Here is a 23,959-nt window from a genome sequence, read left to right on the forward strand (position 1 = left end):
CCTGTTTTGAACATTCTAACGGAAAGCAACTTTCAAAGAGCACGAGAAAAGTCTTGAGAAAAGCATTATATTTATCGTCTACTGTATCAGCGCTATAAACATCTTGCCACTCTTGTTCCTTGATAAGGTTTACAAAGGTCTCTACAGCAACTGGATCAGCTTTCCTAAACAGCTCATGACTATATTTAACATGTGTTGCAGCACAAAAATCTTTTAGAGTTAAAATTTGTGCATCATGATCTGAAAGGCCATTCACCTTTTTGCTAACAGAATGCCCTTCTAGTAATGAGGAATGAACAAAAATGTTGTCTATGGTTGTTCTACTGTTTCCTTGCACTCTCGTTGGAAAGAATATGGTTTGCATAAGATTATATGAATTAAGGAGGTCTACCAGCATCCTCTTCCTTGCACAATCACTTATACAATTAATACTGAAGTCACCACATATAACTAACTTTTTGTATTTCCTATAAAGTGAACCAAGAACCTCCTCTAGCTTTAGCAAAAATGTTGTGAAATTGGAGTCTGGGGATCTATAAATAACAACAGTTAGAAGTTTAGCTCCATTAAATTTAACCACACCTGCACAACATCCAGACACCTTTTCAGTGCAGTACTTTGAAACATCAATTGACTCAAATGGGATGCCGTTTTTCACATACATGGCTACTCCCCCACACCGCAAAGAGCTCCTCAAAAAGCTGCCGGCCAACCTGTATCCTGGTAAAGCAAGCCTCTGAATTATCTCCTTATTTAAGAAGTGTTTCAGAGCCAACATCTATAAGCAGTTCATTAACTTTATCTCTAATACCTTGTATATTTTGATGAAATATACTAATTCCCTCATTACTCGGATACCTAAGCTTTGTCAAAAGTGGTTCCTTTGTTAGAGAGACTTCCCTTAAGCAGGAATACCTATCAGCTGACTTCAATCTAAAAAAGGTGCAGCTCTAACACCCACTACTGCAGGAATTTTCCCATGAATGATCGCACCAACCCCACCTATGCTGTCACCTATAAGCTTTGCCAACCTCCCCTTCCTATACCTGTTGAGGTGCAGGCCATGTCTAGTGAAACCCGTCCTGCTGATAGACTCCACTGACACCACTGAAATGTGACCCATGCTTTCTGTCATCAGCGCACCCCCAAGTCTCATGTTAATATGCCTGACGGCTGTATTAAGATGAGGCTGATCGTGACGCTAAAACAGTTCCACGAAATGCACATTCGTGTTGCCAGTCTGAGTGGCTATCTTTTCCAGGTCACCATCTATGTCATACACCCCATCCCTATCAATACTATTACCAGCCCCACCCACAATCACTAACTGATCCTCTTTAGTAAAATCCCTACATAACCCCCCCATGTTAACAGTCACATGAGCCAATCCTGCATTAGGCTTCACAATGCTGTTGACCTGGTACTCACTCCCCAGCACTTCCTGCAACTGCTGGCCTACACCTCTGCCATGAGAACTACCTAACAGCAGAACCTTCTTCTTCCTCTTCAACTTTGCAACTGTTCTAGCCACCGTAACTACTTAGGTCTGCTGCATACTTCCTACATCTACAGCTACTAGAGATTCCTCTCCACTAGACTCTGACAGTTGGTCACATCTATTGTAAACACCAATAGTAAAACTATCTGAAAATCTTCTTCTCCTAGCAGACCTCTTGCAAACAGCCAGCTCCCATTCCCCAACACCCTTCTCCCTCCTCATCCTATCTAGCTCCTCCTGTGCGTTTTTCAACTGCACCTGAAGGGCACAAATCTTACGCTCCTGCTCCTCTATCAACTTACTCTTGCTACATAACCTGCAGTTCCAGGAGAGGATCTCACCAGAATGCCCACTGGCTTCCCCACTGCATCCCCCCCCCCCCCCCCCCCAGTGAAAATACTTCGAACAAGTCTCACACTGCAATCCACTACTCACGAACCTACGGCAAAGCCCACACTTCTCACTCATGGTAAAATTTTACTTTTTCTAAGTTCCGCTACTACAATAAGAAGATGTTAAAAACCTGACTACAATAATCACAAACTTTAGTCTACAAGGGAAGTAACTACTATTATTAACAGTATTAATAAACAACAGATGTGAATATAAAAAAAGACTAATATGCAGAAAGAGAATCAAACATCTAATGACACAGTAACTAAGCTAAAACATTTCCCAAAAGGTTCTTCTGAAATTATTTCACTAGAAAACACAAAAAACACTGGTTGGAGACTACTAAAGTTCCTAAACAAACCACTATACACAAACAATTAATTAGTACTTAGCTTTCGATGCGCCACTACATCTGCAACTGGTCAGCGCGGAATGTAAACACAGGTAAGAGATTACTTTGCTCGGTACGAAACACTCACAAATATCAGGTCACAACACAAGAAAGGCAGAGGTGAATGAAGAAACCACTAATAAGTCACTTATATAGTAAATATTATCACAAAAACCGTTAAAATATGTATCTGAAGCCTAAAAATATATAAAACTTAGAGAGTGATCTCACATGCAGTCACTCGCTTATGACGTCACACCAAGGATCAAGGAAGGGACTTCCTGCCATGGAATGTGTAGCATCTGTCAAAGTGGAGGTATTGCTCATGGTTGATAGGTTTGAAATGGACAGAGGTACTGATGCAGCCATCTTTGAGGTGGAGGTCAACATTAAGGAAGATGGCTTGTTGGGTTGAGAAGGACCAGGTGAAGCGAATGGGGGAGAAGGTGTGTAACCAAATGCCAAATAAAATTGTTCTCAATAGTTAATGATTTAGGTAAAAGAGCATGTAACTAGCTCAGTCAATGTGTATCGAGAAGCACTGCTAACTGTCAGGTCAATCTCTATTGTAAAATTACAATAGTTATTAATTATTTACTAAATTTCCCTTACAAGAACATTCTCAGTATTGTAACTTAGACACTTACATATCATAATATACCTATATATCCACTGTTTCATATTTTTCTTCTCCTTAATGCAGTGTATTGTGCTTTACCGTAATTACAATAGTTTGTGCTTGATGTTTGCAAATATATACGATACTATTTATCTATTTGTGACCACAGCCAGGCAGACGGGACCTCACATCCGGTTAGCAGACAGACTTGACAGTTCTGCGTGGTCCCAGTGACGATACTCTATGGGCCAACACACTCTCCAGTCAGCCATCACAGCTGCACTGTCCTGGCATCTGAACCACAGTGCACATAATTCGAATGAGGTGCTCGACCAAAATCAATCACTTTAGGTCCATTTATATTACGTCATGTCACAATGAAAATTATCTTTGTTGCCAGTAGTATGGTTGTAATAATCAGAGTTTAACTGGTACTGATTTTCAGTATTTGCAACAAATACTATTTCGGAGTACATGTAGTTTAAGAAACAGATATGTTTGCCTGTATGAAATTTTATAATATGAGTTTATGGTTAACAACTGTAGTTGTAAAATCGGAGCTTGCTTCAACTAAGGCCTTTAAAAGTCAAACATGGAAATGTCATTTAGAAAGCAAAAAAAAAAAAAAAATACCACCATCCTGCCCAAAACAGCATTTAAAGGCTGTGTCAGATTCGGTGGATAGCCAACTAGAATACAGCAATGATTGACAGCAATGAATCAGACCATTTTCAGTCACTCAAATGTGCACTAACACAGAAAAGAAGATTATCACAAGCAAATAAACTCGACAGCAACACACAATATAAATTCTCTACTTAAGACTGGAAGGCTTAAGAATTTCACAGATTCACTGGATTCCCCGGGGATGACCATTATCCAAAGTGAATTGAATCCCCCTTCTTGTGTAGTGGGTGAATGAGGGCCACTTTCCCAATGTTCAAGGAATTATTCAGTTATCCAAATTTTTGTTAGAGCCATGTGTAAAGAGCTCTTGACTGTGTCTTTAGGATATCTCCACATTCCAACAACAACCTGGTATTCTCCACATGCCTTACAATTTTTTTCTCCTTTGATTGCTTTTTCTTCTTCTTGGAAATTTGGAGGGTCTAATTTGTTGGGTTTGGTTTTTATTGGTTATTTATATTGACGTTTAAGAGTTCCTTGGGTTCTTCACAGTTCAAAAGTCAATTAAACATTTTTGTCATGATTAGTTTAAATTAATTATGGCATACTAGAGGAAATACTACAAACCTCTGCCTATGACATTTTTAGACTTTAAGAATGCACACGACTGTCTCCACAGATCCTCAATACTAAAAATTCTAAGAAATCTAGGACTTCATCCAAATTAATTAAACCAGTGGAACTTATTCTAACCAACACTAAATCAAAAGTAAAGCTTACAGGAGATATTTCTGGACCATTCCTCATAAAAACAGATTTACGACAAGGTGGCTTTCTGTCACCAATACTAAATCAACCGTGTGCTGGAAATATAATGAGAGAATGGTACAAGGATAACCTAAATAACATAAGAAATGGAAGCACGAAAAATTATATAAGTTTAAATTGCTTGAGATTTGGTGGTAATCTGGTTCTCCTAGCCACCAATGTTCAAGAATCCAAGCAGAAAGTTAAATTTCAACAAGAAATAATACAGAAAATCAGCCTTAGAATGCCATTTGGAAAAAAAAACAGAGGTTATGCTAACTGATCCACCATTTGCAAGCAAAATTACAATAGAAGAGCAGGAAATCAAAACAGTTTAAGAACGTAAATATTTAACTGAAATCAGGACATAAAACCAAAATGAAAAACCTACATGGCCAAACTGAATAAAACACTGAACAAACCAAATTACATTATGAGCCTATCGATAACTGCAAAATTAAAACCTCATAAAACAGTTACACTACCAGAAATAAAAGATGCAGCTATATCCATCTTCAAAATGACTAATAAGCAAAAATATGCAGAATACTCCAGGCAGAAATAAGAGTAATAAGGATTACACAATACCAGGTAAATGGGCATTGGAGAATACCTTCAAATGAAACAGTAGCCTACATATGAAAAAAGAACCAGTAATGAGAATGATCACAAAGACACACTCTCATTCTAAGGGAATATAATGAAAACACCAGAAAAAAAATTAGTATGAGAGTCTTCAACTTTTGTTGTTGTATCATCCTCAGTTGCATATAACATAATCAACGTATTGTAAGAGTAAGGGAGTAATAGAAAAATTGTGGAATAGTGAGGGCAACATTACATGAATTATGAAAATTAAGTCAGATATATGAGAACTCCAAATTACAGAAGATGAGCTAAAAAACAAAGCAGACAAAACCAAAGTTCTGCAACGCACAAACCAGACTGCAAACATAGAACAATAAAAAGACTACAATAATGTTGACCTCAAACAAACAAAGAAAAATATCTGAAAGAATGAAAATACTGGGCAGACAGAAGAGCAAAAAATCCTTTATATAACACTAAAATACAATAAGTCTTTGTATAACCACTGTTTTATTGAACTATTATTGGACTGACTGCACTACAGAACAACAACTCCTTATTTAAACCTTTGTATAATTACTACAGTGCTACAATGAAGGCCATAAAATAAATAATAATACTAACAATAATAATAATAATAATAATAACAACAGTAATGTGAGTCTTTGTGTGTTAACCAATTGTACATCTGCTAAGGTGTCATCTGTATAATGCGTGGTTGAGTTGAAATACTGATCGATTATGTTAGTGGTTTTTAAATCATTACAAAACCATTTATCTGGATTGAGAACAGAAGTAGGTTCAGTAATGATAATAGTTTGTTAATGTTAACGTTTACTTTCTGTTATGAAGGTAAGTCTTCATCCGTGTTCATTCCAGTTTTCCCAGTAGTATTTTATGGTGCACACAATCAAAGGCTTTAGTAAGTTCACAAAATATACCAATAGAATACATTTTGGTCTTTTGCTCTCTCAAGACATTTGTAAGGTAATATGTGGATTTTTTTAGTTGAGAATCCTTTATGAAAACCAAACTGAGACTCAGACAAAGAAAATTAGATGCAGGTGAGGAATTTGGACTTTAACAGCACTTACACCATTACATTTCACCAAAATATCTTGCTGCTGTTCTTGAGATGACTTGGCCTACCAAAGGACAAGGCACAAATGCAAAGGTTATATATCTTTGCATACCTCATATCAAGCTTACGTGAGTACTTGTCACTACTTTTCATTTTAAATACAGCTGGATACATCAGTGTTGCATACCTAATTTGATAAGAGGATTAATGTAAAACCTTTTAATTAATGACTGGTACTAATAAAATCAAACATTTGTATCACCTGTCGTGCAGCCTGCTCAGCTGAGGCACCTCCTTCCTCCATCTGGCAACGACTGAGACCTGTGAGGGCTGCTGAAGATGAGTTGTCAACACGTGTAGCAGCACGGAAGTGCCGTAATGCTTCTGCTAGTTTTCCACTGAGAAAACTCTGTCTGTAACACAGTTGTACAGATTTATAGATATATACAGACGTGTTTGACAAGTATAGGACAGGTGGACAGCAGTAGCCTTGTTAAAGGAACCAACCCAGCAAATCAAGGTGGTTGAACAGAGCATGAAACTCCATCCTACCAAATGTATGGCCAGTGTCTTAATAAGTGCACTATCCTACTCAATTTATACAATAATGAGTAAAGCTACTTTGTTTATGTGTGCTTGGAATAAGCTAGGTAGTTAACACAAACTCTTCATTGCGTTCCTCAACACTTATTGCCACACATACTTGCAGATGACTTCAAGATCATGAACGCACTGTGAAGCCTCTGTTACATCTCTATGCCTACTCTTGTGTCTGTCTCAAAAACTGAGTAAGCATCCCCTCTTGATGAGTGGGATGGTGAGCTCACAAAGCCGGGGAGACATTACCTATTTTGCCCTACATTTCTTGGAGGTATGATTACCTGGCAAAAAGCATTACATTGTGAATGTATATTAGAATGTAATAGGGATATTTTAGTTATAACCGTTTTTATTAACACCATCTCCGAGTTCTTTAAGTAATCTTTAACTGTGTACAATGTACTATACAATTTTAGCTATAAGAGAAAATGCTGTTTTGAGTTTTTTTCTCATGGTAAATGCAAGTCTAAACCGACTTTTGCTTCATGACAAAGTATACAGACATTAGCGACATGCTTCTATTTTTCCTGATGTGCACAGTAGATTGGCAGATGTACTCACATAGCACTGTAATGATATCAATTTTTTAAACAGTCCTTTAAACTGAGTCTTACTTCTGCTTTTAGTTATAATTATTATGGTCTTTTCTGCTGTATGAAAAGTGTGCCCCTGAATCGTTCATTTGATCCCTTGAAAAGAATCACGCTGCTATGAACTGAGTAGTTTCCATGTTTAAACCAAAGCCCATTTTGGCTATTTATATTCCAATGTAGGAAAAGACATATTGCTATTTACTGTAAAGAAGACACATCAAGTTGCAGACAGGTACAATTAAAAAACACTCACATGTAGCTTTTGGTCACAGCCTATGTCAGTAAAGGGCGACACGCACACAACATTCATACACACACACACACACACACACACACACACACACACACACACACAAGCAAGCACACCTCATGCGCACACGACTGCCAACTCCAGCATCTCATCTCAGGCCAGAATACATCACGTTGCATCCTGCATGATGTTGCATTCCGGCCCGAGATGTTAGCACTGGCACTTGTGTGAGTGTGATTGTGTGTGTGTGTGTGTGTGTGTGTGTGTGTGTGTGTGTTGTGTGTGTCTCTCTCTTCACCGACAAAGGCTGTGGCCAAAAGCTACATATGAGTGTCTTTTAAATGTGCCTGTCTGCAACTTGATGTGTCTTCTTTATAGTGAGTAGTGATCTATTTTTTCCCACACTGTTGATATACCTACCTAGAGTTTCCATTGTTTGATACATTCAACGTTAGTTTTTATGTACTGTTCCGTTATGAACAACCTTGACAGTTTCTTTTATGTTCTCTACTGGAATTCTGGTGTTTTATCAGTGAATACAATGTTGCTGTCATCAGCAAATAAAGACTTTTCTCTATGTCTTATACTATCTGGAAAGCCATTGACACATATTAAAAATAGAATTGGTCCCTTATATATTCCCCAAGGGACACATATTTTAATATGTTTAGGATTTGATAATTTTTCACTAAAAATTTATCAAAATCCTGAAAAGTGGGCTTTCTCTACCATTTTCACCTTATTTCCCCAGCATGACTGGAACACCTAATTAACTATTCCGTTTATACTTAGTGCTTCTAGTATATTATGGTCAGCAGCATCGAGAGCCATTTAAAGGGCTGCAAATATCCGTGTAGCAAGTCATCCTTGTTGAGATCTTCGAGTTTCACTTTTGTGAACTCTTGTTAGGCCAGTAAGGTTCCTGTTAGATCACCAAAGTTAAGTTCTGTCAGACTTGGCTAGCAGTTGGATGAATAACTGTTCAGGTCTGCTGAGGACTGTTGGCTAGTGGGATGCACTCAGCCCTTGTGAGGTCAAATGAGGTCTTAACAGAAGTAGTGGCTCTGGCCCTGAAAGCTGACAATGACTGGTAGAGGTGTGCTGACCACAAGGCCCTCCATATCCACAACCAGTGACGCCTTCATCTGAGGATGAGACAGTGGTCAGCTGGTACCACTGGACCTTCCAAGACCTGTTTGGAAGGAGTTTTGGTTTTTAGTTGTTAGGCCAGTACCCTACTTCTTTTACTTTGCAAACCAAACTGTGCTTCGTCGACAAAGTTTCACTGACTCATGTAACTTTGTCCACCTTTCATGACTGAGTCTATTATTTTTGAGAATGATGACAGCAGAAAAATTGGTCTGTGTATCTTGGTAGTTTCCACATTTCTTTTCTTTAGGAGGACAACTCATGCATGCTTTAGGTAATGTGGAACAATACCCGAAGCGAATGACTCATTTATTATGTTCATTACTGGAGTTCGTATACTGCCATGCATTGCTTCAGAATAGAGACTGGTACCTTTTCTAGGGCTGTTAATTCTTTATTTTTAAATTTTTTATATTTCATTCCTGATTTACACTCTGTTGTTCAAAACAGTATCCTTGTGATGGTTATGCAATTACCAGTGAATGCTAAATCTTTTATAGGGAAATTTTGTTGCAATACCAAAAAATAGTCACTTACACGGTTTTAAAGTTCCTGTGGATGTCTTATTACCTACTTCCACCTTTGATATGTACATTATTATACTTGTATTCCAATAACGGAAATTCCTGTTTGGAACAACACACAAAATAAGAGAAAGGCAACCACTCACCTACAGCGGATGATGATAGACACACATTAACAGACAACAATATTCACACTAGCTTCTGAGCACTTGCTGTTTTTCTAGTAAAATTACACACATTCACACATACTATCACACAGACATCCAAACAAGCACTGCCACAGCCGTGACAGTGTTTGTTTGGGTGGCTGTGTGTACTTCTACTTGAAACAGTATAAGAGCTTGAGAGCCAGTGTGAACACTGTTTTCTGTTATGTGTACCTCCATTATAGATGAGTAGCTGTCTCTCCCTTAGATTATGTATAATTGTGTTCACCTTTCCCAATTTCTTCTTTAATAATGTCACTTGTTACTTAATTTTTATTTTTTGCACTATATATTATTTTGTCTTTTTTCCAGCAGACACTACTTTCCTGTATATATTTTTGTAGCCATGATTATATATTAGTCGCTATGGATAAATATAACATTTTCGTAAGAAGCTAAAATATCTAAATGTTTTGGAGGACTTTCAAATACCTGTAGTAACTCATTTATTTTCCTTAGCAGCAGCTGCTGCCACTGCTACTGCTGAAGAGGTCACTTTTGGAAATGTCTCTTCAAAAATTAGTTTTCACAGTGTGTGGAGTTGGGAGAGTATTGCACTACATTAGATTCTCTATATACTCCACTGCAGGTTTGGTTTGTTGGTACCCTTCAAAAAGTATGTACTTTTGATTTCAAGGTTATTTTGTGATGCACAGTTTTGTGAGATTTTCCAAGCCAGTCTTCAGTTTTATTATCTGCCAGAAATAATCCAACAGGCCAAGATCTTGTATACATGTGCTGCAGTTTTCCTCAGTGATATAGGAAAATACATGTTTAAGGGTGATGCTGTACATGAGTTATGCTTGAAGCAGTACTTACCATTTGTACCACTTCAAAAGTATTCAAAATGTTTATGAAGTTGTTTCCAATTTCATCTGTAATGCTCATGTTTACATTCATATCTCAACATAAGACTATGTTAGTTTTGTGAAATTAGACTATGTCCAGGATTTTAGATGCTATGTCAAAAAAGATGTCCCCATTGAGACTAGGTGAGTGACTGCAGCCCACCACGAATTCCTCTCTTGTGCCAACCTTTTCATCTCAGAGTATCACTTGGTACACACACAAAATGATTAACTTTTTATGGATGTCAAATTTTGTCAGCTCAATGGCTGACATTTTGAAATGATCTTCTGCACTAATCGTGATCAGAGCTTTTCAAGCTTTAAACTGTGTCCCACTTATGACATAAATGCATTATCCCCTGCCCTTTATGGTATTTAATGTTCTCATATGAAAAGTAATGCAACTAAGAAACAACAATGATGAATTAACACACTTAAAATGCTTAAAGTTGTCTTATTCAACCACGCAACACCAAGGGAGAACTTATTCTTGATCTCTCAAAAATAAAGGCGATCCAGTTGGTATAAATATTGGTGCAATTAATTGGAAATGAGTACAGTAATATTTAAGTCACTCAAATATCAAGCATAACAGACTGCACAATAACATGGCAATAATGCATACTGCAACAGAAGGAAGTGAAATTAATAAAATAAGACGTAAGATTGATAAAAGAATGCATGAGTGAAGTAAAAATAATGCGACAAGTAAATAGTGACATATACAGACCCACAAGGAAGCTTTGCTTGCTTGCCCAATACTGAACTGATCTGTACATGCTATTTGTACACTTTAGAGGTGATGGTGAGAGCAGTCAGACATGAACTTGCTGAAGATATCCCCTTCATATTTGATTGGCATGTTACATGGAAACCACGGAAAACATAATTCACAGTGAATGTGTACTGGAAGAGTGCCCCCCACCCCAAATGTAATTACATTATTCTAATCATTTTACAAACTCACTCAGTGGGCACACAATGTTTAGGATACAATTACACCTGAGTCCACTACCTTCTTTAACTATTGTGACATACAGTTTTGTATTAATATACACATTTCAAAGTCCTGGATGTATCAAAAGCATGTTTGCATATAATGTTTGATTGGTTTACAAATGTGTTGTGCATCTCTGATTAACATGGGAAACATATTATTATGATACTGTAAAGTCCAGGATTGAGTACAAACAATGGAAGGAGTAAGGACAAACACTCACCAATAGCTGAGAGACTGAGCAGTCAACACACACATAAATAACACTGAAATCACTGCAAAGCTTATGGACATCGTTACTCCTCAGAAAGAAGTTTGCTCTGAGGAAGAACACTGCCCGACATTTTAGCAATGATTTGAGTATTGCTTAAGTGGCTTTTGAGCACTTAATAGCTCACCTATACAGTGAGTGGCTATGTTTACTCCTCGTATTATTTACATGGGGCATATGTGTCAGGCTTGAAAGTCATTCACTGCAGCTTGCCTTCCAAGTTCACATGCAGCATCAACACCAGGTCGCAGTTGTGCAGCCTTTTCAACAAGATGTCGAGTCTCTGCCAGAACAGTTCTGTTACGTCCACAACATCTTGAAAACAGTTGTGCAGCTTCTAACATCAGCTTTGCTCCTCTCGGCTCACGGCGCTCAAGTTCTGACATGTACTGCTGTAACCCTGCAGCTGTGCCTTCACAGTCACCGTCCCGACACAATGCCACCACCATCTATAACATTCATAAATGGAATATGTCCCGGTTACATTCAAAATAATTTTCTAACACACACTAAGTAACGTTATCATGTACAACAAGCTCTCCTTTTATAAAAATTGCACATATTTTGACTACAATTACAATATTTTATATTCTATAACAACATTTGCATTGATGCTATCAGTGATGATGGCACTTAAACGAAGATGATTATGTGACACCACTTTTAGTAGACACCACTTTTAGTAATTTTTTGAATACTTTCACACGGTAAGCAACTGAAGCTTAAGTCACATACATAAAACAATTAACATAATTTCAAGTTTTGATACTAAATTAAATATGTTAAGTATACTGAAACAGATGAGAAGCTCTTATAGATAACAATAAATGTGGCTGTCAGTAACAGCAAACGCGTAGATGAAAGCTCAAGATTTCAAATCTGTAGGTTAATCCATACAACAACAGCAAGAATAATAATAAATAGAAATGAAAAGGTGTACACAAGTGACAAAGTGTCACATGCACTCTTTAAGTCTATCAAACCCAACAGAGAGTGTGAGAGACAGACAGAGACAGGGAGAGACAATAAGTAACAACATTATGTATCCGTCTTCAAAGAATAATGTGGTTATGTGACAGGGGCTAATCAGATGAATACATAATTATAAAGTATTTATAGTCTGGTTTATCAACAAAAAACTACAAATACATCTGGTACCATCAGCCCCACGCCAACTTGCACACCCCATACTTTACTCGATCCACATATGCATCCTCATTTCTACAGTCCCTTCCTCCGTTCTATCTGGCTCTCCCAAAGAACTCCTCCACATCACTGTGCATCACAGGCAACTCAATGGTGCAACATTTCTGTCCTGTGTGCTGGATATCTCCATCTCCCAACTGCCAGTCACCCTTCTCTCCAATCCTCCCAAATTCTTTCCTCCTCTCACTAGTTCCAAACACTACGATGACTTGCTTCCATTATTCAAAAAGTTTACAAAAATTCATCACTTATGGAAACATGACCAAGGCATTATTCAGCAAAGCACTTGAAAACATTCTTTTCCAAAGGAGACTGATTAATGAAAGTTGAATAAAGCATGTAGAGGTTTTGTTGCAGAGTTAGGCCTTTACAAAAACTGTAATACATAAACCAACGAAAACTTCACAGCATTGTATCTTTAGACACTCCCTGTAAACAAAAAACTTATCTTTTTTCTGTGCCAATTTCTGAGCCACCATTATTTTAACAATAACGAAGGACAAATTTTAAAACTAGGGTAATGTCACATCTCAACAGCACCATCTACTGTTCATATGTAAAAACTTGAAAGGTGACTCTCACAGAATGGATGATCCCACTATTTTAACTTAGACATGAAAGGGTGTTCCTGATTTTACAAGCTTTCAAGCTGAGTGAGAATGAATCGAAATGAATATCATTACTTTCAGAATAGACAAAAAGGCACTGGAATAATTTGGTTTTCTGCAAGAAGCTTTTGAAGACACCTGCAACATTTTTTTTAGGCTACAAAACACTTTTTCTGGCAGGTGAATTTCCTCAGAAGATGTCACCATATCACAGCAAAGTACATATTTTCATCACTTCTGACATGCATGTGGAAAGAAATCTATTACAGTAACAGATGGTACGTAATTCACATGTTGTGTACGCTAGTTCTATGTTTGATCTTCTTGGATCCATATTTCAAGAAATGCATAATACACAAATTTTAAAGCATTTTACTGAATATCTACACGTCTGGTGGGAATGGGTGCTTGTTTTATATTGTGTGAAAATTATAATTGTTTTGAGTACTGTATTTATGACAGGTTGTTTTTTTAAGTACTCTCTCTTCAATGTATGTGGTGAGCTTTCCAATTTCATTCCAGAACTCTTCAGCAGACTGTCCTTTGGTGAGTACAAAGGTGTCATCAGCAAGATTAATAACTTATTTTATCAGCTGCCTTGTTCTACATACTTTATAAAAGAAAAAAAAGCATTGTTCCTAAAATAGAGCCTCATGGTACATCACATTTTACATTGCCTGAAGAAGGAGGCACTGGCTCCGAAAGCTTGCCAATCACAAGTCTTTTATGTGTGTGTGTTCTGCCACAACTTGGTGAGTAGATTTTTTATCTGTTCAATCAAATACATTTTACATTTTGTTTTCCAGAATAGTAGGAGCTCAAGTTAGTCCATTCTTCATATGTAGCTTCAACAATCTGTTTTCTGTTCTGCACTTCATTGCATCACCTACAGATGACGAGTATTGTTTAGTTTGGCTGCATACTGAGTATAGATAGTCATGCACTACTATCTGCTTAAGCCACATTAAAGGAAAAAATCTTTGCCCAATGACCAATTACTGAGGCGAATCACTGTTGGTGTGTCACGCACGCTTTGGGCATAATATTCGAGTCAGTCCAGTTGGTCAGTAGTGTCCTTAAGATTCAGATGCATTTGGACACGGGTGTTTTGATACAATCAAAATGTAACTACATCTATCTCAACGTATGTTCTGTCTAATCATTCATGTCATGTTTTGATTATTTCTAATGTTTCATTATGGAGGGGTTAGTTATGTGTTGTAGGACACACAATTTTTGTAAATCAGAGATTAGTTTGAGCTGTCTTTCAAAGAAGCAATGATTGAAACACTAAGAACTATAAGGATCTAAAGCATACCATCATCGATTCTGAGACAGCAGCATGTACGCGTGCTCCGAACATCTGCTGATGTTATGGTAAACCAGCTTTATCCATATCTGTAGTTCCACATTTTATATGTGAATATTCATGAAAATCTGGCTCACCGATTTCTCAGACATTCACTTCCATATGGGCCGAAGCACAATGCATAATTTTGTTGCTCTGGCTGCTCAATTGTTATCTAGAGTTGACAACATAATTTGGTGTCTACAGTGTGTATGAAGCAGTAATACTGTGCTTTCACATAGTAGGAGGTGTATCGGCAGTTTTATTTGAACCTCAAGCCTCAGAATGTGCTTAATGAAAATGATGATAATGAGGCCCATGAAAGTGTTGGAATAGGTCAAATTGTATGTGTGCAGCATGTAGTATCAGTTCTTTATAATTTCACATTAATTACAAACTGAAGAATTGTGGAAAGACTCTTCTGTCGCTAACCTGTAATGGAAATTAAGTGAATTAGCATGAATAATACATATAATCTTAAATATTGCATAATAATTCATAACATAAAGTGGGTAAGTTATTTTTCATAGGAAGTATATGATGCTGAGACTTGCTGAGTCTGATGGTTTGTCTATAAATTAGATTTTCACAAACATCCGTTCTTCCCAAAACTTTGTTTCTGCGACTTAGGCCCTTAAGGTTCACACTGCCTCAATTTCAATATTTAATGTGCATCTCCCCCCCCCCCCCCCCCCATGAGCCATGTACCTTACCGTTGGTGGGGAGGCTTGCGTGCCTCAACGACACAGATAGCCATACCGTAGGTGCAACCACAACGGAGGGGTATCTGTTGAGAGGCCAGACAAACGTGTGGTTCCTGAAGAGGGGCAGCAGCCTTTTCAGTAGTTGCAGGGGCAACAGTCTGGATGATTGACTGATCTGGCCTTGTAACACTAACCAAAACGGCCTTGCTGTGCTGGTACTGCGAACGGCTGAAAGCAAGGGGAAACTACAGCCGTAATTTTTCCTGAGGGCATGCAGCTTTACTGTATGGTTAAATGATGATGGTGTCCTCTTGGGTAAAATATTCCGGAGAAAAAATAGTCCCCCATTCGGATCTCCGGACGGGGACTACTCAGGACGACGTCATTATCAGGAGAAAGAAAACTGGCGTTCTACAGATCGGAGTGTGGAATGTCAGATCCCTTAATCGGGCAGGTAGGTTAGAAAATTTAAAAAGGCAAATGGATACGTTGAAGTTAGATATAGTGGGAATTGGTGAAGTTCAGTGGCAGGAGGAACAAGACCTTTGGTCATGTGAATACAGGGTTATAAATACAAAATCAAATAGGGGTAATGCAGGAGTAGGTTTAATAATGAATAAAAAAAGAGGAGTGCGGGTAAGCTACTACAAACAGCATAGTGAACGCATTATCGTGGCCAAGACAGACACGAAGCCCATGCCTACTACAGTAGTAAAAGTTTATATGCCAACTAGCTCTGCAGATGATGAAGAAATTGATGAAATGTATGAAGAGATAAAAGAAATTATTCAGGTAGTGAAGGGAGACGAAAATTTAATAGTCATGGGCGACTGGAATTCGACACTAGGAAAAGGAAGAGAAGGAAACGTTGTAGGTGAATATGGATTGGGGCTAAGAAATGAAAGAGGAAGCCGCCTGGTGGAATTTTGCACAGAGCATACCTTAATCATAGCTAACACTTGGTTCAAGAATCATGAAAGAAGGTTGTATACATGGAAGAACCCTGGAGATACTAAAAGGTTTGAGATAGATTATATAATGGTAAGACAGAGATTTAGGAATCAGGTTTTAAATTGTAAGACAATTCCAGGGGCAGATGTGGACTCTGACCACAATCTATTGGTTATGAACTGTAGATTAAAACTGAAGAAACTCCAAAAAGGTGGGAATTTAAGGAGATGGGACCTGGATAAACTGAAAGAACCAGAGGTTGTACAGAGTTTCAGGGAGAGCATAAGGGAACAACTGACAGGAATGGGGGAAAGAAATACAGTAGAAGAAGAATGGGTAGCTTTGAGGAATGAAATAGTGAAGACAGCAGAGGATCAAGTAGGTAAAAAGACGAGGGCTAGTAGAAATCCTTGGGTAACAGAAGAAATACTGAATTTAATTGATGAAAGGAGAAAATATATAAATGCAGTAAATGAAGCAGGCAAAAAGGAATACAAACGTCTCAAAAATGAGATCGACAGGAAGTGCAAAATGGCTAAGCAGGGATGGCTAGAGGACAAATGTAAGGATGTAGAGGCTTATCTCACGAGGGGTAAGATAGATACTGCCTACAGGAAAATTAAAGAGACCTTTGGAGAAAAAAGGACCACTTGCATGAATATCAAGAGCTCAGATGGAAACCCAGTTCCAAGCAAAGAAGGGAAAGCAGAAAGGTGGAAGGAGTATATAGAGGATCTATACAGGGGCGATGTTCTTGAGGAAAATATCATGGAAATGGAAGAGGATGTAGATGAAGATGAAATGGGAGATATGATACTGCGTGAAGAGTTTGACAGAGCACTGAAAGACCTACGTCGAAACAAGGCCCCGTGAGTAGACAACATTCCATTAGAACTACTGACAGCCTTGGGAGAGCCAGTCCTGACAAAACTCTACCATCTGGTGAGCAAGATGTATGAGACAGGCGAAATTCCCTCAGACTTTAAGAAGAATATAATAATTCCAGTCCCAAAGAAAGCAGCTGTTGACAGATGTGAAAATTACCGAACTATCAGTTTAATAAGTCACAGCTGCAAAATACTAACGCGAATTCTTTACAGACGAATGGAAAAACTGGTAGAAGCCAACCTCGGGGAAGATCAGTTTGGATTCCCTAGAAATAATGTAACACGTGAGGCAATACTGACCCTACGGAAGAAAGATTAAGGAAAGGCAAACCTACGTTTCTAGCATTTGTAGACTTAGAGAAAGCTTTTGACAATGTTGACTGGAATACTCTCTTTCAAATTCTAAAGGTGGCAGGGGTAAAATACAGGGAGCGAAAGGCTATTTACAATTTGTACAGAAACCAGATGGCAGTTATAAGAGTCGAGCGACATGAAAGGGAAGCAGAGTTTGGGAAGGGAGTGAGACAGGATTGTAGCCTCTCCCCGATGCTATTCAATCTGTATATTGAGCAAGCAGTAAAGGAAACAAAAGAAAAGTTCAGAGTAGGTATTAAAATCCATGGAGAAGAAATAAAAACTTTGAGGGTTGCCGATGACACTGTAATTCTGTCAGAAATAGCAAAGGAATTGGAAGAGCAGTTGAACGGAATGGACAGTGTGTTGAAAGGAGGATATAAGATGAACATCAACAAAAGCAAAACAAGGATAATGGAATGTAGTCAAATTAAGTCGGGTGATGCTAAGGGAATTAGATTAGGATATGAGACACTTAAAGTAGTAAAGGAGTTTTGCTATTTGGGGAGCAAAATAACTGATTATGGTCGAAGTAGAGAGGATATAAAATGTAGACTGGCAACGGCAAGGAAAGTGTTTCTGAAGAAGAGAAATTTGTTAAAATCGAGTATTGATTTACGTGTTAGGAAGTCGTTTCTGAAAGTATGTGTATGGAGTGTAGCCATGTATGGACGTGAAACATGGACGATAAATAGTTTGGACAAGAAGAGAATAGAAGCTTTCGAAATGTGGTGCTACAGAAGAATGCTGACGTTTAGATGGGTAGATCACATGACTAATGAGAAGGTATTGAATAGAATTGGGGAGAAGAGGAGTTTGTGGCACAACTTGACTAGAAGAAGGGATCGGTTGGTAGGACATGTTCTGAGGCATCAAGGGATCACTAATTTAGTACTGGAGGGCAGCGTGGAGGGTAAAAATCGTAGAGGGAGACCAAGAGTACACTAACCAGATTCAGAAGGATGCAGGCTGCAGTAGGTACTGGGAGATGAAGGAGCTTGCACAGGATAGAGTAGCATGGAGAGCTGAATCAAACCAGTCTCAGGACTGAAGACCACAGCAACAACAACAACGTGCATCTACATTTAGATCTATACTCTGCAAAACACTGTGAAGTGCATGGCAGAGGATACGTCCCACTGTACCAGTCATCAGCGTTTATCCCATTGCTTTCACATATGGCACATGGGAAGAATGATTGTTTGAATGCCTCTGTGTGTGCTGTAGTTATCCTAATCTTGTTCTCACGATTCCTATGGAGGCGGTATGTTGGGAGCTGTAGTATATACCTAGAGCCTTGAAACTTTGTTGGAGGACTTTCTTGGGATAGTTTACATCTATCTTTAAGAAACTGCCAGTTCAGTTTCTCCAGCATCTCTCTGACACTCTCCCACAGATCAGACAAACCTGGAATTGTTCATGCTGCCCTTCTCTGTACATGTTCAATATCCCCTATTAGTCTTACTTGATACAGATCCCACACACTTGAGTAATATTCTAGGACCAGTCACATGAGTGATTTGTAAGCAATCTCCTTCATAGACTGATTGCACCTCCCCAATGTTTTTTCAAATAAACTGAAGTCTACCACCTGCTTTACCCATGACTAAGCCTATGTGACCTCTTCATTTCATTTTCCTAAAAAGTGTTGCACCCAGGTATTTGCATGAGTTGATCAATTCTAGCTGTGACTCACTGATGTTATATTCATAGGATACTACGTTCTTTCATTTTGTGAAGTGCATACTTTTACATTTCTGAACATGTAAAGCAAGTGGCCAATCTTTGCACCACTCTGAAATCATATCCAGATCTGACTGAATATTTATGCAGCTTCTTTCAGATAGTACTTCATTACAGAAAACTGCATCATCAGCAAAAAGTTTGAAGTTATTATTAATATTGTCTGCAAGGTCATTAATAAGCAACATCAACATCAAGGGTCCCAGCATCCTTCCCTGGGGCACACCTGAAGTTACTTCTACATCTGATGATTACTCTCCATCAACATGCTGCGTCCTCATGAGGGAAGGAGAGGGGAAGACGAAAGGATGTGGGTTTTAAGGGAGAGGGTAAGGAGTCATTCCAATCCCGGGAGCGGAAAGACTTACCTTAGGGGGAAAAAAGGACAGGTATACACTCGCACACACACCCATATCCAACCGCACATACACAACTATCAACTAAGTGCTATGACAAGACATCCTGCCGAACTAATAACCCATGATGGAGCACAATAAGCACAGTCAACTACAATTTGTGTGAAATGCAATGGCCAGACAGAGTGTCTGAGCAGTTCTAGGCGCTACAGTCTGGAACCGCACGACCGCTACGATCGCAGGTTCGAATCCTGCCTCGGGCATGGATGTGTGTGATGTCAGGTTAGTTAGGTTTAAGTAGTTCTAAGTTCTAGGGGATTGATGACCTCAGAAGTTAAGTCCCATAGTGCTCAGAGCCATTTTGAAATGCAGTGTGTGCTGGTCCATTCATGATGCATGCAAAGTGAGGTGACATGCCAATACACATTGCCCATAAGTCTGCGTGTCTATAAACACATTCATGTGGAGTCCGTGACACTGCAAGAGCTCAATTGTGTATGACGAGCTAAGTGCTGGTTAGGTTCATGATAAAATCGAGCATCTGTGAGTGAAGCAGTGTTCAAAACCATTTTCATACAAGGATATTAAAAAATTCTGCAGTATTTATATACAAACATGTTTCTTACTGTGTGCCACAAACTTATTTCTTTCCCCTTCTCATCTTATTAATCTTTAATACGTATTTGACTAAGTTAGAAACACAATGGATCTCATGTGTACATTTTACACATTTCATAATTAACCTTGCTACATGGCTATATAACTGTTTAATGTTTGGTTCACAATGATAAATACAGTAATTAACAATCCTCTCTATGCAAACACTTTTGAGAACATAATGAGTTTGTTTGAAAAAGGATTAGAATTTACTGAGTTGATATTTATGAGTTTCTTTTGTGAAGAGTCATTTAAACAGTAGGTAGGGGAAAAAAATAATAATTTCATGTTACATTGCAGCTAACAGATAACTGATCAACTGTACCATGGATCATTAATCATTTTGTTAATTATGTGATATAAATAACAATTTTCCTTGAGAGCCTAAATATGTAGCTGCATTTGCGTCTGTAGAGATGCATCTACACATCTAAGTAGTTACTCTGCAATTCACAATGGCAGATGGTTCATCGAACCACCTTTAAGCTATTTGTCTACGTTACACTCTCAAAGAGCTTGAAAGAAAAAAGAACACTTAAAATCTTTCCATGAAGTCTCTGAGATTTCTCTTATTTTAATACGGTGATCATTTTTTCCTATGTAGGTAGGTGCCAACAAAATATATTCACACTCTGAGGAAAAAGTTGGTGATCGAAATTCCATGAGAAGCTGCTGCCACAGTGAAGAAAAACGCCTTTTTTTAAATGTCTGCCCCTCCAATTTGTGTATCATATCCATAGCCTCTCTCTCTTATTTCACAGTAATACAAAATTAGCTGCCCTTCTTTGAACTTTTTCGATGTGCTCCATCAATCCTGTCTTTTACGGATCCCTTATTGCCTAGCAATACTCCACAAAATCACAGTCTGTGGTCTGCTTTCCCCACAGCATTATCTATGTGATCATTACAATTTAAGTTATCCATAATTTTAATCCTTAAGTTTTAGTTGAGTTTACAGACTTTAGATTTGTGTGATTTATTGTGTAACTGAAATTTCGTGGATTCTTTTTAGTGCTCATGTGGATGACTTCACACCTTTTATGATTTTGAGTCACTGCCACATTTTGCACCACACATATATCTTGTCTAAATCATTTTTCAATTATTTTGATCATCTGATGACTTTACATGATGGTAAATGACAGCATAATATGGAAACAATCTAAATGTACTGGTAAGATTGTCTCCTACAGTGTTTATGTAGATCAAGAACAGTAGGTGGAATGTCAGATATTACTTCCGTTTTCCTCGATGACATTCCCTCAACTGCTAAGAATAGGCACACACTTTGATTCAAAGTAGTTTGTGAGAAATGGTATCCATTTGACATCCCCTATCGATAGCACTCATTACTTTCAAAAATGGTTCAAATGGCTCTGAGCACTATGGGACTTAACATCTGAGGTCATCAGTCCCCTAAAACTTAGAACTAATTAAACCTAAGGACATCACACACATCCATGCCCAAGGCAGGATTCGAATCTGCGACCGTAGCGGTCGCACGGTTCCAAACTGAAGTGCCTGGAACTGCTTGGCTACAATGGCCAGCCTCATTACTTTGTGAGAATAAATAACTAGTTGTGTTTCACAAGAATGTCATTTTCTGAATTTGGTGTATTGGATGTTATAGTGATGTTACCAACTTGATAAGGATTATTTGTTGCCAAGAGGTCAAGTATGTTTTCCCAACTATTGTAACCACGACCATTCCGGTTGTGGGGTGGCCGACAAAGCCCAGTGGGACCAAGCGGAGAGCGGCTCACGAACAAACAAATGAACAGAAAGCACAGACACAAAACAACGACGGACAATCGAGCGAGACCTTACGACGACAACACGCAAGAAGCAACGGGGTGACAGAGACGACCAAACGAATCCAAGATGTCCACTAGTGACAGAAATAAAGAACGGTAAACACGCTGTCTGTTGTCAAGGCGATATGTCAACAGATGCACGCAAAGATTAGACTGACTGGCTGAGTGAGAGGCAGGCACTTAAATACATGATCGGGGGCGCCGCTATTGGCCGCTGGGACCACGTGTTCCACTGTGGCACTCTCACATTAAATGTGGGCCAGGAAGCACGCACTGCCATGGCTTACGGCGCAATGGTGCAGAACCCCTAGGGGTCTTCGACATCCATGCCGTCTGGTGCGGATTCAAATTCCGCAACGTGCGGTACCAGATCCCTCCCCCCTGAAACTTGCGCTTAGGCACGGAAATGCCCCAGACGGTGCTGAGGTGAGCAGCAGTGGGAAGAAGAGTCATGCTCATCAACCACCATTGGTTGGGGGGGGGGGGGGAGGGGGGGGGAAGGGACACCCAAGGTATCCATGACGGCTGACCCAGAGTCCAGGGCAGGGAAGGGAGCTGCCAATCCACAGGGGAGAGGGGAGGACCGGCAGCAGGCCCGCAGAGAGACAGCAACCGGGGGTAGGGGAGGTTGATTGAGGACCACATCTGTACCCGAAGGAGGTAGGGGAGGAGGCAGCGGCAGCGCGAGTCCTGCGGGGGCACGCGGGCGGAGCTGATTATGATGGCGGTGCTCCAACCCTTTCAACGTCTGCACCGACGTCACACGCCGCCCGTGGGCGGCGACGACCTTGGTGGGTGTCCCCGCCACATGAGCACACTGGGGGCATAATGCTGAGAGGGCCAGGGGTGGGGGTGGGATGGGGATGGTATCAGCAAATGGAGCAGGGTCCGTGGCTGTCACCCATGAAAAAGCTCCGACGGACTGCATCTGTCAATTGGCGTTGTGCAATAGGTGCTCAAAAACAGTGTAAGGGCCGACGTGGTTGGAGATATGTCGACCACCTTTGTCAACTGTTGTTCAGAAGTGCGGACAAGCCTCTCTGCCGCGCCATTGGGCGAAGGGTGGAAAGGCGGGCTACAGATATGTTCGATACTGTTGGCCTGACGGAAGTCGTGGAAGGAGGACGCCGTGAACTGGGGGCCAATATAGAAGAACAATGTGTGTGGCAGGCCCTCAATGGCGAGAACCTGGGTCAGGGCCATGAGTGTAGCCTCTGTGGTGGTGGATGCCATGCGGACGACATATGGGTATTTGGAGTACGCATCAACGATAAGTAACCACATGGACCCCAAATATGGGCCCGCAAAATCAATATGAATGTGATCCCATGGCCGGCGAGGCACAGGCAAGGCTGCAAACAACTGGTGAAGCGCGCACACAGTGCACCCACAGACCAGGCGGTCAATATCGCCATCGATGCCAGGCCAATACATGTGCAGGCGAGCCAAAACTTTCATACGGGAGATACCCCAGTGCCCACGGTGTAACAAACTGAGCACCCGAAGCCACAAATTTGGAGGGATGACCACCCAATGGGCATCCAACTCCGTAGCCAACAGAAGGACATCATCGACCACAGAGAACCTGTGGGACAGGTGGCGCCAGGGGCTGAAATCGGACTGCATCCAACAAGTAACGTAGGAGGGACACCTGTGGACACGTAGTGAAGAACCTGCCACAAGACAGGGTCACGGCAGGTAGCCGCAGCAATGTGAGCAGCCATAAGAGGCAGATCATCCAGTGCATCCCGGCGGGCGGAATCAATGTGAAAGCAGAGGACATCCTATGGGTCAAAGGCAGGATCGGGGCCTGCTGGGAGACGTGACGCCTCGATTGCCACCACCTGCGGCCACGTCATAAGACGCTCGTTAGCTGCTTGAGCAATTTC

At 39.8% G+C, this 23,959-nt stretch overlaps 1 protein-coding gene across 3 annotated transcripts in view; it reads right to left on the reverse strand.

The window, feature by feature from the left end:
- LOC126092368 (tetratricopeptide repeat protein 21B-like) overlaps positions 1–23,959 on the reverse strand; it is a 257,167-nt gene that overhangs the window by 170,907 nt on the left and 62,301 nt on the right. For all 3 annotated transcript variants that reach the window (XM_049907915.1, XM_049907916.1, XM_049907917.1), the window contains exons 5-6: positions 11,656–11,891; positions 6,267–6,417 (exon numbers count right to left, since the gene is read on the reverse strand). In XM_049907915.1, coding sequence (XP_049763872.1) covers positions 6,267–6,417; positions 11,656–11,891 — 387 coding nt within the window. The remainder of the gene's footprint in view (positions 1–6,266; positions 6,418–11,655; positions 11,892–23,959) is intronic.

This window comes from Schistocerca cancellata, chromosome 7 (genome assembly GCF_023864275.1).
Source record: "Schistocerca cancellata isolate TAMUIC-IGC-003103 chromosome 7, iqSchCanc2.1, whole genome shotgun sequence".
Taxonomy (NCBI): Eukaryota; Metazoa; Arthropoda; class Insecta; order Orthoptera; family Acrididae; genus Schistocerca; species Schistocerca cancellata.